Genomic DNA, 16,222 nt, shown 5'->3' on the forward strand with positions numbered 1-16,222 from the left:
TTTTGATTCTTACAATTCATTTGCCCGTGGGCGCCTATAAACCCCTTCCCATTTCTATTTTTAAATCTATATTCTATCATATATTTTTATAATTTTTTTTAGATTGATTCTTACAATTCATTTGCCTGCGGGCGCCCATGCCCCCTTCCCATTTTTATTTTTTTAATTTAACTCTAGTTCAATTATTTAATAACATGTTTTTGAATTTTGATAACTAGTTAGTGCCTTATTAAAATTTATTGTTTTGTAATCGTACTATTGTAAATCAAGCCATGAGTTTAGGAATGCTAGCTGATATTGTAGACTAGAGTCTTCAATATTTGTTTTCAATGCACATAATTTTATACATTTTTTTTTTTTTGATTCTTAAAACTCATTTGCCTGCGGGTGCTTAATGCTTATGCTCCCCTTCCCATTTTTATTTTTAAAATTGATTCTATCAGATTTTTTCATATTTTTTTTCAAGTATCCTGAAGTTCGGTGTGACACTTTCATCTTTTGAATTTCCTCTGCTCGAATAACTTTATGTGGATATCCTAGATTAAAGTAAGTTAAATAATGCTTCAAATAAGTTTTTTATGTTGCTTAAACATATTTTGAACTAATATATTATATTTAAAATATTTAGTTTGTACAGATGATATAGATTTTTTTTTTCACAAATTATTACTTAAAATTTAAAACAAAAAATAAAATAAATGTTTTCAATGCAAAAGTACGTATTTCAATACTTGTAGATATAGTGTATAATGTACAATATATAATGTGTAATGTATAATTACCTTTATATTGTAGACAATTTAGCATAAATAAATAATATTTGGCATAATTTTGATATAATTATCCAATGACCGCTTGACAATGACTAATGAAAATAGTGCACGTTCTATTTCAATAATACAATATTAGTCTTGACTGAAGGCAAAAAGTTTTTGTTTTGACTACGCTTAATCAGTGTGCGTGTTTTCCATAAAATATAAAGGTTTTAATTTTGATTAGTCATAATAAAGCGGCTTTAGGCGCTTTAAAGCAGTTTCGCTTTACCAGTGTGCGGTCACCCTTAGGTTTGTGCGAAGTATTTAAAACAATATATTATTAATCTTTATATTTTATACATTATATGCACCTCACATTTATTAGTATTTACACCTATTTTAGCTTAGTTTATTCCTTGGATGTAAGTTTTAAATATTTTACAATTATATATTTTACTGTAATACTATTATTTTTTACTATAATAATTAATAATACACTTTAATATAAATTGGTTGCTGTCATGGCTCACAGTCTTAAAACGTACTATTTTCTGGATGTTTTTAGAATGGATTATGATAAAAAAAATTGCGCAGTGGTCGTGTTAGTCACTTAACCAACCCGTGTGGCGTAAAATAGGAATTATTTACGTTTTTCGAAAAACATATGCAATACATTTAACGATGAATCGTTAGAAATAGGGATAAACGCCAAAAGTTTAAATGTAAATTTAATTCAGAATAACAAAAAAAAACAATTTCCAAGAGGAACACGATTACCGCTAATATTAAAGTCTTAATCAGTATCGAGATTAATAATATAACTATTGACATTCATTGTAGATAGTTTTTTTCTTATGTACCTTATGTCCTATATGAAGTGTTTATTTCTGAAAAAAATCCTAACAATTTAATACAATAACGGATAACTCAATATCGAGTATCGACTAGGCACCTATCATATAATGGTGCATATAGATTTATAGCAATACAAGTTTAAAATTAGTTAAAATATTTTATATTGATAAAATCAAATTAATAAATGGAAAAATAATAGAAATTATATCTTACACTGTTATAATTTAAATTCAAAATTATAACTATTTTGGTTTTCAACGAACAAATTGTAATTTGTAAATAATAGACCTCTTTGATATGAAAAATTGTAACATTGTTAATCTGTGCATTTGTCATATTGAAATAATATAATATCTTTTATCTATTCAAATTGTCAAAATCATTGCATCATCATTTTTTCATTTAAATACCTACAATATATAATACATGAAATCCAATAGTTTCTTAATCAATACCATTATAACCTATCATATATGTGTAAATGTTTTAAGGTACTAATTTTGTATTATTATTATTGTAGTTTGGTATTACTTATTACTACTAATTCATTAGTATTTCGAAAAAAAAATAATATTATTTACAGAAAGTTGTATCTGTAAAAAATGAACGATGTATGAAATGCATAATATTTATTCAGTACTTAATAACATTACATAATGTATATAAATATAAAGTGTTTCTTGTATTTTAATTTCGGTAAGTTATTTATTAGTGGACTTCCGGTAAAAATTTCTGAATGGTGAATCCGCCACCTGTTCTGCCTAAACCAAGAACGGGCGTATCATAAGCAACCCTTAAATACAAGGCGACGGATAGAATAAAGAGATTGGTTGAGCACCATTTTGATGGTGCTACGACCCGACTTGCCGTTTCCGGTGTTGGAGACCGGTGAATTCCGGCCCGATAATATTTTAGGTATAGGTTAGTTGCGGCCCGAGTAATTATCATTATCTATGTACCTTGTACCTTACCTATAATATATATATATATATATATATACCTATTACCAAGGCTGGTCAAGCTAACGATTTTTTTCAACTCGATAAGTTAAATTATTTTAAAATAATAAAGTTAAGTTAAAAGTTACTCATATGTTTCGTTAACTCTTTAAGATAAACGTTAATTTAAAAAAAATAACTTTTAAGTTTTTGTCCTAAACAATAGTCAAATTTGTATTTATATAACACAACATTTTTTTATTAATATATGAATACTTTTAATTTTTCGACATTATTATGATTATTGTATTATACCAATACTTTTATTTTTTATTATTTATTTTTTTTAAGACAAATATTAATATAAGTACGACAATCGGACAATTTATACTAGAAAATACGTAATATTGTGATGTTTATATACTATACATGGACATAAAGTATATAATATATATATGTAATATATACATTATTGTATGCCCGCAATTCGTACGTACCTCTCATAAACCCGGGCCGCAACTCGTACGCTATTTAGGGATTGGGCCGCAACTCACCAACACCGATTTTGATTGGTGCCAAAAAAGAACCGCCGCGACGAACGACTCTGCTTCAAAAGTTCTTCTCCTGATTGGGATAATTGTATCATGCCGTTATTTTAATTCGTTCATTTTCATGCAGCGATACAAATGTGACCGTTTAGTGTCCAATGTATTTCAAACGTATGAAATTCAATAAACTACAATAACATAAATAAGTAAAACCCAACGATCGCGGTTTCACATTACGGTATAGTAAGTTTGATATTTCTTGGGGATTGAGCCCTAAAGTCCCTCCTAGCTACGGCACTGCTATAACCCATACAGAAACAATTGTAACAATAACAATTATTGTAATATTATCATTCCACGATTTTTGTATTTGAGAACTTGTAACGCTAACGTGAAGTTTGGTTACCCCGGTATAGAAGGAAACCATCCGACTCGACGGTTTACCAAACCAAGCCACCGGGTCATCGAAGTTGCGGTGCGCCAAATTCAGACAACCACTAGAACCCAATACTAATTGAATGACATGCCGGGGCCTCGTGATCGAGCACGTTGGTACATTTAGACCGACGGCGGCCCTCCGAGGAATGGCTTTTAACATCATGTAACCTGAGTCCTTGTCAATGGACAAGAGGAGATCCGTGTTTTCACCGCCACCATCATGAAAGTTGACCAAAGTCTTGTCCTCGCGGTTGTCAGTTTCAATACCATAATTTTCAAAAAATGTTGGGTGACAAAATCGAGGTTTAAATAAAAATAAAATGGTTTTATAAACGATGTGAGATTTTATGGTCAATAAATAAAATGTCCGATATTAAAATATTGATATTGTATTTGTGGTTGCTTGGTGATGTCAGTATGGCGCAAATATTTTAATTTTATTACTGGCTCTTTGAGCGTCGATGGGGAAGACCCCCAGACTCCCCGTTTTAGCTGAAAGTGGATACCGATTTTGGGGACAGTGTCGTTGGAACTATAAAAGTCACGCCTGCAGGTTGATCAAAGCTTAAAAGTCGGAGGAGGTGATAAGTATTGGCCCTTTGGAGATCTATTTTGAAGGCGTGGGTATGTTGAAAGCCGTGTATGAGGGTTGAAAGTATGAAAGTTTAAACAGTCCAGTCTTGTATTTTTATGAAACTTGAAATCAAAATTCTGAAGCCTTGTTTGAGTATCTAGCAAGTCAGCCACGTCAAGTGAAAGTCTTATAAGACTAAGTTACGTAGGTAGGAAATCCGACTGCGTCGCATTGCGGAAAATGTGAGCTAGCATGCTAGGTATAGACACATCGCGGACACGACGGTGGGTGGCTGTAAGCGAAAATAGTATTTTTCTTGTTCAAATAAGTGTATAAGTATGTAAGTCCAAAACAACGTTTGTGTGTTAATCAAGTTAGTCGTCACCTACAGAGTTTGGTACCAGGTTTACGGTTTATACGGTCCAGTCTTGTGCTTTTATGAAAGAAAAAAAGCTTAAATCTGAAGCCGTATTTAAGAGTCTAGCAAGTTAGTCACCCCAAATGAAAATAGATTGAAGTTAAACTAGTCACCTTGTGGCAATCCATTAATAATAATAATCCGATAATCCATTAAAGTTTCAAACTCATCAAATTATGAAATGAAAAATACAAAGAATAGGCTATTACGGATGTAGATATTTCTATCTAAAGCCGTGGTTCCAATTAACAACCACCAGGAGCGTTAGTAGTAGTTCACTTTTTCGTATGTTAGATAAGAACTCTCGTACACCGCGTTCTAACATTGCGTATTTGCGTAGTATAGCCCGATGTGCAACCATTCTATCTAAAGCCGTGGTACGGACTACGGGGTAGCTACAGAGCTTAGATCATTCTACTGTACATGATCTAAGGTGCAACAGAATTATTTTTTTTTCATTTTGTGGTACCTCGAAGAGTATTGATAAAACTCAACCATATTTCATATTGAACTTCTCTGATAATTAATGATAATGGGTGTTGTGTACTTGTGTACTTGTGTAAATACTAAATAGGTTTATGGCATTTGGCAATATCAAATATGGCTCTGTGCTCCCGGCCATAGTTCATTTATAAAATTATTTATTTTAAGTTCCGTAAAAATGTTATACAGTGAAATCTATTCTGTGACACGGCCATAGACGTATTATAAATATGTATTTCTTTTGTAAAATTTGTACGAAGTATGTGTATGGCTTAACGTTTACTTCTTGTCACTTGGGTAATGTATACACTATACCATACTTCAAGTATACCTACTTGAATTACTAACAACTGACAACTGTATAATTAGGCATAACTTACTATTTACTTCTTATTACTTAGAAGTCAGCATTTACTCTTAGTACTCTATAGTCGACTCCGCACTTGCCCATCGTGACGTATCAATATAACCTATTGTAGCTTGAGTAAAGTTCTACTGACCTAATTCTAAGTCCACAATAGAAGCAGTACTGTGCCAGATGACATATACTGCAGTGCAACATCATTTTCGTAATTGACCCTCCTTGATGACAATTTTGACTATTCAGTAATAACTCATTTTTAATTCGGGTAGGTTAAGCCGAGTTCAAATTGTTTTTGTTTTTGTCTTATGAGATACTAAAAGTTGTACTAATTCTTGTTCATTTTTAAAATGTCCATGGGCGTACAGCTTTGATACATCACAACCTATAACACATTTAGCTTTGAAATTTGAAATTTGAATTGTCTTGAGTACTCAATTTCAATAGTTGTTAATGTGGTCTGATCTAAAGCCAGCAAACATGGCTTATGGAAACCAATGGATGAATCCAACATTTTATAAAAACATGACCAATGAACAAGGTAGGTATCAAACAACAAACAGTGTCTTAAAGGTTAAGTTCAAGACAAATTGATATCTTTTAGTGGATTGGGCAAGTTTGGCTCAACAATGGATACAAATGAAAGAAACTTCACCCGTCATATCCCCTGGACAACAAGTAAAAATCCCGCTTTCTGGACATAGTTTACTCAAACACGGTCAGCATGTAGATGTATCAACTCAGAATCCTTCAAATCTTGCAGCAGTAACAAATAAAATGCTGAGTGATTATAATATCTCTAGTAATGTTACAAGTTAATAATTTACCAATAAATGTTGTAAAAATCTTTATACCTACAATTTTCATTTTCTAGGAAATAATATCGAAAAACCAAGAGCTTGGAATACATGGACTTTGCAGCAACAACAATCAAATTGGAATTGGGTATCTTCTTCGACAGCTCCACCAGCTAAAGAACTTATTACAGAGTCAGTTAATTCACTTAGACCATTGTTTGTACCTCCTATATTATCTGAACCACCTCCATCTTTCCCAATGATGACACCAAACATACCATTTCCTCCGAATGTAAGTTTTTAATATTTTAATGATATGAGTTATTGTTACTTATTTATAATATTTTAGAATTATTGGGCAGGTCCTAATACTTCAGTTCCACCGCCTTCTGAATCAGATCATTGGAATAAACTTAAAATGATTTCCAAAGTTGATGATAGAACTCAAGATCCATCATTTATTGGTAAGTATGCTTTTATATTATTTTATTATTTATAAATTATAACTAAATCAGCAACATAGTAAAATCATTTATTGTTACATAACATAATATTTTTGGTTTATAATTTATAATCAGATGCTGCAAAACGAAAACAATTACCTGCTTGGATTAGAGAGGGACTTGAAAAAATGGAAAGGGAAAAACGACGTAAAATTGAACAAAAACAATCGTTAGGCGAACCTGATAATTCTAATTCTATAAATGAAAATGTTACTCAAGAATTGCTCTATGTATTTAACATTTTTTATTAATTCTGGTACAGTTTTTAATGTTAAAAAATACTTTGATAGTTATGTTTTTTTTAGTCGCCAATCAACTTTGATCATGAAACTCAGACGATCGATGATGATATTGAACTAGTGTCTTCCAATTACATCAATGAACCTAAAAAAACTGAGTTTGTGAAAAATGACCCTTCTCCTCTCATTCCACGTAAGACTAAAGCTCAAATCTGGGAAGATACGGTAATACAATTTTTAACATTTACTTGTATTGAAACAAAAATAGTTTTAAGTAATTGTTTCTTATATCTGTATGTTAAAATATTTATAGTAGTAAATCTATTGGAATTAAATTATTTCAGATGTTAAGTCTACGAAAAATTTTAACAAAATTGTTAATGGAAGTTACTAATGATATGATGTTAAGTGTAGTTAAAGAGGTGCTAAAAACTACTCTACAAACAGGTAATATTTATTAATAATTATTATTATGTTCATAAAAAAGTTTGATAGCGTAAGTATGTGAGTAATCAAATGCAGAAATACAATATTATATTTATATATTTTTAAATGTATTATTATCAAAATTCCAATATGCCATATAACAGATATTCGAGGAAATCAAAACCAAACATCATTAGCTGGTAAGCTGGGTAAGTTTTTGAAATTATTATATGACTTACTGTATAATATCCAATTTTACATTAATGTGCTAATTCCATTGCTTGAATTTGAGTTAAAATATACTTATTGTGAAGTTATAGATCATCCATAAATCAATAATATATAATTATATATTGTTTATTTGTAGTATTTAAATTGTTTTAATTTGAACCAATATTTTTATGTTATGCATCATCTACTAATACATTTTATTTGTAATTAAATTGCTTTAAATAAAATAATTTACTTAAGGACTCGGAGTTTATTGTTCAGAATCTGAGTCATCGGATGAAAGCGATGACGGACATCTCTCATTTGGTCATAAGCAACTAAAACAATATTCTAATGAAGCTATCCATGTAAATTATTTATTCATTTTGTTTCAATTGATTGATTTCATTTTTGATCTTCAAACATAACTGAAAACATTTTATAATTTGTTACATATTTAGGAAAGAATATTGAAACGCCAACTTGAGTTCAGTAATATTGAAGCAAGGATACTTATGGAATTGGATCAACTAGAAGATAAAGAAAAACTTGTGAGGTCTAAGTTTGATAATAGTATCAAGCTGAGTGGAGAAATGAATGATATTGGTAGTCAGGTAGTGGAAAACATTCAGACAAAAGGTAAAATTATGTTTCATTCATTTAATAAAAAAAATCTGTGTATTGAACAAGTTTGTAGTTTAGTATTCAATATTCCAGAGTTAAAAATAATTTAAATAAATAAATAAGATTTTTGTTTTTAAAATTAATTTATTATTATGTATAATATTTAGGGTGTGTTGTGTTGTTTTATTTTTTTTTTGTTAATATCAACACCAAGTATAAACTATTATACCTATATTATGTAATAAAAATATTAATTTATTAATTTATTTTTAAAAACTTAAATCATATTAATTACAGTATTGAATTCATTGATCCTAAAGGCTAAAATAATGAGTTACTATAATCTTGTATTTTAGGGCTTAATGAAGATGTAGGATCTAACCAAAGTATTGACAAGAGCCATGATATAGTCAAAAAAGAATTACCTAATGGTTTGAACATTGAAAATGGATGTCAGAAAAATAAATCTAAATCTAAAAGATCATCAAGTTCTAGTTCATCAAGCAGTAGTAGTGATAGTATGGATTATACTGAACTTAAACACAACTATAAAAAAAACAATAAAATTGAATCAAAATCTGACAAAAAAACTTTAAAAGATAGTGTACAAAGAAAAAGTAGATCTCGTTCAAGATCAAATCGTAGTAGATCGCATTCAAGACATAGTAGTAGATCATCACGTTCAAGACATTATGATAGAAGATCTTCACATAGTTCTAGATCAAGACGAAATCGATCGCCACTATCACGTCATTCATATTCCAGAAAGTATAAGAGCAAAAGAAATAGTTCTTCCTGTTCAAACGAATTAAGAAGTAATAAACACCGGTACAGACAATAATTTTCTGGTCAAAATTTTATTTCAAGGGGTTAACATTTTTAGTTATTATTTTATTGATATAACTCATTAGATTAACACTTTTTTTATAATTCTAGGTTTAGTTCTTAATAAATTAAATTGTTCAATTGCACCAAAAACATGTATAAATTATTAATGAAAACTTATGTTCTATTCTCAATCATTAAACTTAAATTAATTTTGTATATTAGTAATGTATGCAAGACTTTTAAGTAATTAATACCTTAATCATTTGGTCTCAATGCTCTTACTTTTTTTTTGAGAATAACCATGGGGTTCTTTCTATGTAAATTGTCACTATTTCAGTTAAGCACATTTTATTATTTATTCTCTATTAATTCAGATTATAACTTGATAAGTTATAATTAATTTTAAGTTATAAATTGTATATATTTCATTTACTCTTATCACTTAATAAATTGTCAATCTCAAAAGTACTAAACGTTAGCCATTAGGTGATTGTATCAGTTATAATTTATAATACACAATTACCAAAATACATAAATTTATTAGTTTTTAGAACATTGTTGATATTTTGTTCAGAATTACTTAATCAGTAAACAAATAGTGATGGGAAATATTATTTACTCACAACATTAAGTCTAAAAATATTCTTTGTTGATAATAGTTTTTTTAGCTGGTTTAATCGGTCCAATCATAGGCATTATCCGGAAGAGGCCAAGTATAAGGAAGTTGTGTAAAAAAATACTTAACGTAAAAACATGTAAAAACCTTCAATATTTTTACTCTCAAATCTTTTAAGCTCTGAAATACAAAATTATACATATATATATATGTATATGATACGAGTAGTAATAGTGGAACCTAGCCATCATATTTTCATATGTTTATGAAATAAAATAAAATACATGCCTACAAATTAGGTCATATTTATCTTTTTAACTATTGGTTAGTAAATATAACTATTTCAGTACAGTTTATGATAAATGTTTTAATGTTGAACTTAACTCTAACCCGAAACCTGGAAACTCGAAACATAAATTTGATTTGATTTTAATAAATAATTTATTAGGAAACAAATATCCTTTTAATAACAATGTTTACACAATTGACGAACAAAATTAACTATTATTTACACTTAAATCTAGTTATCAAAACCTAACAAAGACTTTATTTTCCAAATCTTTGTTCATTTCTACTGTATTGTTCCAATAATTTGTAAAATTTTAAAAACGTGACATTGTAATGTGTTTTCAATGTTCTAGAACCCAAAAACAAAATAATTAATGTGTGATTATGCAACAGCATGCAAGTTATAACAAAATCTAAAATGTTTAAATATTCAACTTACAAAAATTCAGTGACACGGGTGTGCCAAGGTAATAAACCAAATGTTGTACATGACTTGCCACAGATGACAACCAAATCCGGTTCAACCATGGGGAATGTTTTATTAATCGCAAACTCTACTAAAGTATCTGAGAATTCTTCTTCTGTTCTGCACACAGTTCGCAAGGCGTTTACTAATTGTAATTTAGAATGTTTAGATGTCAATATGTTGACTTCAATTCTTGGTTCCCATTTATATCCTTGAAGTATCAAAATATAATATATAGTTGTACTATTTGTTAACAACTTATCCAAGAAACTTGCAACATTTATTAATACAGCAATATTCAATAATAATATTTACCATTAATACATTTTTTTGATTCAAATTTGATGTTATCGTTGAATTCTAATCCCCAATTGACTTTTGTCAATAAACTACTGTACTGATCTCTAAAAGCAAAAAACAATTCTTCTGGAGATATACCTAAAAAATAAACAAATCAATAATTTAAAATTTAAAAATGAAAAAATATAACAAATTGTATAAATAGTACACTCTGTCACACAGACGGTTATTCTGGGCCACCAATTTAAGGCCAAAACGGCTGAGAGGTAGATAGATTTTTATAATTAGGTACATATTTTAAAATTATTTACAGCAATTTTTATTTTATAAGAGCTAGAGGGTCCATATATATGTGCTGGCCAGTGGTGTAAGAAAATCCTTTTTTGTAATGTATATAGGTATAGTACCTATATACATTTTTTTTTCATTGTACATTTCTTCATTTTTAATATCAACAAATCTTTTTGAGTGATTTTTATAACTTAATTTAAATTATTCGGTTTTTATAAGCAATTATTAATAAATCGCAAGTATATAATATGGATAATATTTTAAGGAAAGTATTCAATACAGTAAAACAGAATTAAAAATGTACTCAAAATACTTGTTGATAGAATGTATTTAAAATATTATTAAATACGTACATGATTCATGGAAAAGTAGTTGAATACCAATACTTAAAATTTAAATACTTTATAACACTGGTATTGGCCCCTTAAAGCCGAAAATTATAGAGTAACTACATCAGTAACATCAGTACATCACACATGCAAAAAAACCACGAGTTTGATTCTAACACGTTACCGTTTTCATTGTGGTAAAAGCTGACGACGGGCACCTCTAGAAACAACGCCCAGGCCAGCAACTTGGCCAGATATTCGTAGAATACTTCCTCCTGGCACACGGACACCACAAGATGGTTGGGCAACTTTTTCAAACGGTACTTCTTGTATCCGTTGATGGAACGATTCTGCCAAGGATCCGGCTGTTTGAATATCGTCTGGTCGACGAGCCACGAATAAAACGCGTACAGAAAGTGCAAGAAAATTAGTAACGACGAAAACGCGAATTTTATTAACAGCGTTCTGTAAACTAAAAGGTTGCTCATTTTTACTGTTCTTCAATAACATTAAAAGATACAATGGCCGTCTGTCTAACCAACTTTCATCGCGGCATTTGAACCCAGACTAAAATAAAAAATAAATATGAATCGAAATCATAAATCGCTGTTTCTTTTCAACGAAAAAGCCGCAGATTTTGTTGATGTTCACTGTTGAGCGTGATAAACCATTATCTATGAAAATTTATCTGAGTTGTCAATGATAAAACCAAGGTTACAGTGTAACCACGTCAACAAGGTGAGTTTTTATTACTTATTTTAGCAAGCGTTTTTGAAAACATCGAAATTAGTAATTACCGCGATTTAAAATCCATATTATTCATAAATTTTATATATTAAGATATTATCTTAAATAGTTAAATCAGTTAAATCGTCGTAATTACGTCTTATTCGCTCGTTATTCAGTGTTTGTAAATATTTTTTATAATGTTTATGCAGTTTTAATTGCTTGACACTTCAGACCTTTTTTATGTGTTCATAATAGTAAAATACTATTACATATATATTAATATTATATTGGTATATTTTAAGTTTAGTTTATTAAAACCTGGTGGCTGGTAACCTATACGTGTGTGGTGTGTTGTGTGTATTATGCCCAATAGGTTGTAAAATTGAACGTAACGTACTACGTACCTATGAGTTTCGAGATTATCGACCTTATTAATCATTATAGTAGACACTAGACAGTAGTATTGGCGTAAGTTATTCATAACTCATTAATAAATAATAATGAGTCATTATAATTTTCAATTAATTATCTACTCGTTCAAAATAAGATTTTGATGTATAAAACATAAAGTAAGAGGTTCGAAAAAAGTTTGTAAAAATATAATTTTTTCACATTTGTTCTTTAGCTTTAATATTTTTTTTTAATTTTATATGTTTTATTTTTATTATGTGATTGTCAAGCTATCATAGTTTATACTAGCGGCTTTTATAATAATAAAAAAAAAAAAATATTTTTTTAAATAATGAGTGTTTACGAATCTGTTACTCGTAGAATAGCTATAACAACGGTCAACGGGTAGGTATAATTTCAGTTTTTTTAAATTTTTTTTTTTTGAAACATGTATTTCAACTAGTTAAGAATATTGGTGCACAACACAATTCGGGCAAATCATTATTTTTGAAGTTAAATTCTTCCGAAGTTTTGCGATTTTATACGCCGACAGGCGAGGGGAGCCACTACACTGTGACTGTATACTAAAATTTAGTAGGTAACTAAATACTGATGTTACTTAAATGCAGTGGCGTCATTTGTGGGATGCAAGGGTATGCAAATGCATCCCATGAATATTTTTAAACACACTTTTTGTGTAGATTATTTTATAAAATTATAAAACAAATAACAATAGTTTTGTAATTTTTTTTTGATTTGTCACAATATTTTGTGGATCACCAATATAACATGATATCTACACAGTGTAAATAACGATAAAACGTCGATAACCGTTACTATTTTACTAACTTACAGCGGGGCCTCAAATAGTCGGGTTCGTTAGTGACGTCTAGCGGGCGGCCGGGCCCCCACTATTTTATTACTCCATAGTCATCCGTTGTCGTGTTGTCGTTTCTTGTTTGTATCGCGATTAAATATATTAATAGATATTTTTAATCGTGGTTTGTACTGTGGTAATATTATAAAAAATATGGTATTGAACCTTTGAACATAGTTAATATACTATATATTTATATTATTACTGTCCGTGTCGTTCTTGAATCGTGACACGCGTTGAATTTTTATACTTAAACACCTGATAAAATATCTATATTCTATATATTTTATAAGATGAATAAAAAACGTGATACATCAGAAGCTTCTATCATGTCGAACTACTAAAATAATTTCCATATTTATATAATAAATATCTATAATACAAAATACCACAAGACACACTTGCTCGCCACTCATGCACATATTATAATATTTTAGATTTTGAAAGGAGTAATAATGTTAATTTTACAATGATTTTTTTACACCTTATTCTATCTGCTTGACAATGCTTATACTATGCTTTTTTGATTTTTGCTTTTCAGATTTGTAGCTAAAATAGAAAAACGATTTTCTTGTACTAATAATGATATTTTGATGGTTATGGACATTTTTAACTCCAACAGTAATCATTTTTTAAATTCAAATTCTATTTATCTTGAAAAATTTCTTAACCATTATAGGCATTTTAAAATTAATTCTATATATTTATCTTCTGAATTTTCTTCCATCCAAACACTACTCAAAGAAAAAAAGAAATTAATCCTGATAATATAACACTGACAGAAATGCTATCTAAACTAGCATCTGCTTTTGTAGAAACCTTAAACATTTTAACGATTATTTTAACATTGCCTGTTAGTACTGCTTCTAATGAACGCTTTTTTTCTACATTGAAAAGAGTGAAAAATTATTTGCGCTTAACTATGAGAGATAAAAGGTTAAGTGATTTAATGGTAATTGCAACTGAAAAGGAAGAAGCTGATACATTAGATCTTAATGAAGTAGTAGATAGTTTTGCTAAATTAAAATCTGGAAGATTTCCTTTATTGTAAATTGTAATTTATTTTATTATATTTAAATATACATTACTTAATTATTATATTATTTGGTTTATACACATTTTTATATCATAATCTATTAGGTAATTTAGTTTTTTTTTAGAGCGTTAATTGATCAGATGAACAGTTTTAATCAGTTATATTATCTAATTGATTATTGAAAAATTAGCTGTGGTGATCCATATACCTAATATTGTGTTATTTTTTATTGTTATTTGTTTTATACTATAATTTCTATAAAATGATCTACATTTACATAAAAAGTGTATTGAAAAAAATTCATGGGATGACTCGACCATACGAGTGACTGGTATTACTTAAGATTTTCAATATTGGTTTTGCATCCCATGAAAAAATGTGAAATGACGCCCCTGCTTAAATGAACAAGCCAAGTTTACTTGTTAGGTTATCCGTCTGCTCAAAGGGCAGGTATGCCCTCTCCCACGACCCCGAAGGTGTCACCCCCTCCCCCTTCCTTAAAGGGTAGCTATTTTAACCGGGTTTTGGGGGCCTCTTGGATCCCGAGTTTGGTGACCAGAACTGGTAGTCGAAGGGATCCTTATCCGAACTTACGTTACATTCACCATAATTAAAAAACGGCGTAAAAACGTAAAACCGTAAATTTTGGTAGGATGTAGTTTCCAAAATAATGACTTGCGTAAATCATTTTCCACCATTGTTCCTAACTTGTGTTGAAATACATGTTTCAAAAAAAAAATCGAGTGGGAACTAAACTGCAGTTAATCCTAGTAGACTAAGTAGAGTATATACTATTTTATATGTGGAAATCGGGAAATACACATACAATAACAATAAAATTGAAAAATAATAATATTTGCTTATGCTTATCAAGACTATAGACATCAATATGGTGTGTGGGATTATACTCGTATAAAGTAATTTATTACACAATGTGCCCTATAGTTGAAATATTTTTTTGTATTCTCACGTTTTTTGAGAATGATTATAAATCATATTAATTATCATAAATTCTTAATACTAATATTTAAATACATTTGGCGAATTATGGAAATTGAAATAATGTATATTATAATATATATTACGCTAAAATAAAAGGCTATTATATTATAGTATGTATAGGAACCTATAATAATTATAGGTATCTATTTATAAGGTAACTTATACCTAATATACTCGTTAAATGATATCGATCCATTAAATATGATTTATGGAAATATTCATGAAGTTATGTGGTCTAATTTATTATCCATAGGTAATAGGTAACTTTGATTTATAATTATAATAATGCAAAAAGCGAAAATTTATTTTATTATTATTAGATATTTATCTAAACTAGATGATGTTCTATTATTCTATTTCTGTAGTTTTTAAATTCTGAGTGAAGTGATGTGTTTATTCGTTTTACAGTTATGCAAGTTTTTCGTGGCTGTCATCGCCTATTGTGGAGCGATAGAAACTATTGAACTTCAATCATCAACTATTTTATGCTGGTTTATCGTTGAAAATTGAGACCATAATTGGTACCTACAACAATTCTAAGACTCTAGACTTCCCACTAACTAAGCCCCTCAGCCCGGCCTAGTCGCACTTATGCCGGTGACAATGATGTTATTTTTTAAAACTTGATTAATATTCTTTCGTAATCCAACGATCTAGACCAACATTCGGTTTCGGTCAACTTTAAACTAATTTTGAATGTCCGTACATGTCTAAAATGTGACATTCTGACTTTAGCAGTATGGCGCACAGTCGCACTGACGTGTAGACATGTGGTCGACTAAATTATTGTGGGTTGATACTTGATAGGCGACATAAACGTAGACGACGTAAACTACGAGAAAGATTGGTTTTGTTTAATGTTTAAAAATATTATTATAATAAATTGTTTTTTTTTTTTTTT

At 29.3% G+C, this 16,222-nt stretch overlaps 2 protein-coding genes across 6 annotated transcripts; one reads left to right on the forward strand and one right to left on the reverse strand.

Moving 5' to 3' along the window:
- Positions 1–4,861: 4,861 nt before the first annotated feature.
- Positions 4,862–9,547, forward strand: LOC111042109 (arginine/serine-rich protein PNISR-like). Of its 5 annotated transcripts, none has more exons than XM_022326598.1 (12): positions 4,862–5,638; positions 5,739–5,911; positions 5,975–6,184; positions 6,245–6,459; positions 6,517–6,631; positions 6,746–6,900; positions 6,976–7,134; positions 7,254–7,356; positions 7,500–7,544; positions 7,807–7,913; positions 8,007–8,184; positions 8,526–9,547. In XM_022326598.1, exons 2-12 carry the CDS (start codon positions 5,824–5,826, stop codon positions 9,008–9,010), a joined length of 1,860 nt encoding a protein of 619 aa, XP_022182290.1. In that variant the 5' UTR covers positions 4,862–5,638; positions 5,739–5,823; the 3' UTR covers positions 9,011–9,547. The 5 variants fall into 5 exon arrangements, with proteins under 5 accessions (XP_022182290.1, XP_022182291.1, XP_022182292.1 ...); XM_022326599.1 differs by having other exon boundaries at positions 4,862–5,306; positions 5,411–5,911; XM_022326600.1 differs by having other exon boundaries at positions 4,862–5,306.
- Positions 9,517–11,966, reverse strand: LOC111042110 (dehydrodolichyl diphosphate synthase complex subunit nus1). The gene is made up of 4 exons (XM_022326603.1): positions 11,472–11,966; positions 10,683–10,805; positions 10,341–10,578; positions 9,517–10,250 (listed from the first exon to the last, which is right to left on the reverse strand). Exons 1-4 carry the CDS (start codon positions 11,773–11,775, stop codon positions 10,160–10,162), a joined length of 756 nt encoding a protein of 251 aa, XP_022182295.1. The 5' UTR covers positions 11,776–11,966; the 3' UTR covers positions 9,517–10,159.
- Between the last annotated feature and the right edge of the window lie 4,256 nt (positions 11,967–16,222).

Source organism: Myzus persicae, unplaced genomic scaffold (genome assembly GCF_001856785.1).
Source record: "Myzus persicae strain clone G006 unplaced genomic scaffold, MPER_G0061.0, whole genome shotgun sequence".
Lineage (NCBI taxonomy): Eukaryota > Metazoa > Arthropoda > Insecta > Hemiptera > Aphididae > Myzus > Myzus persicae.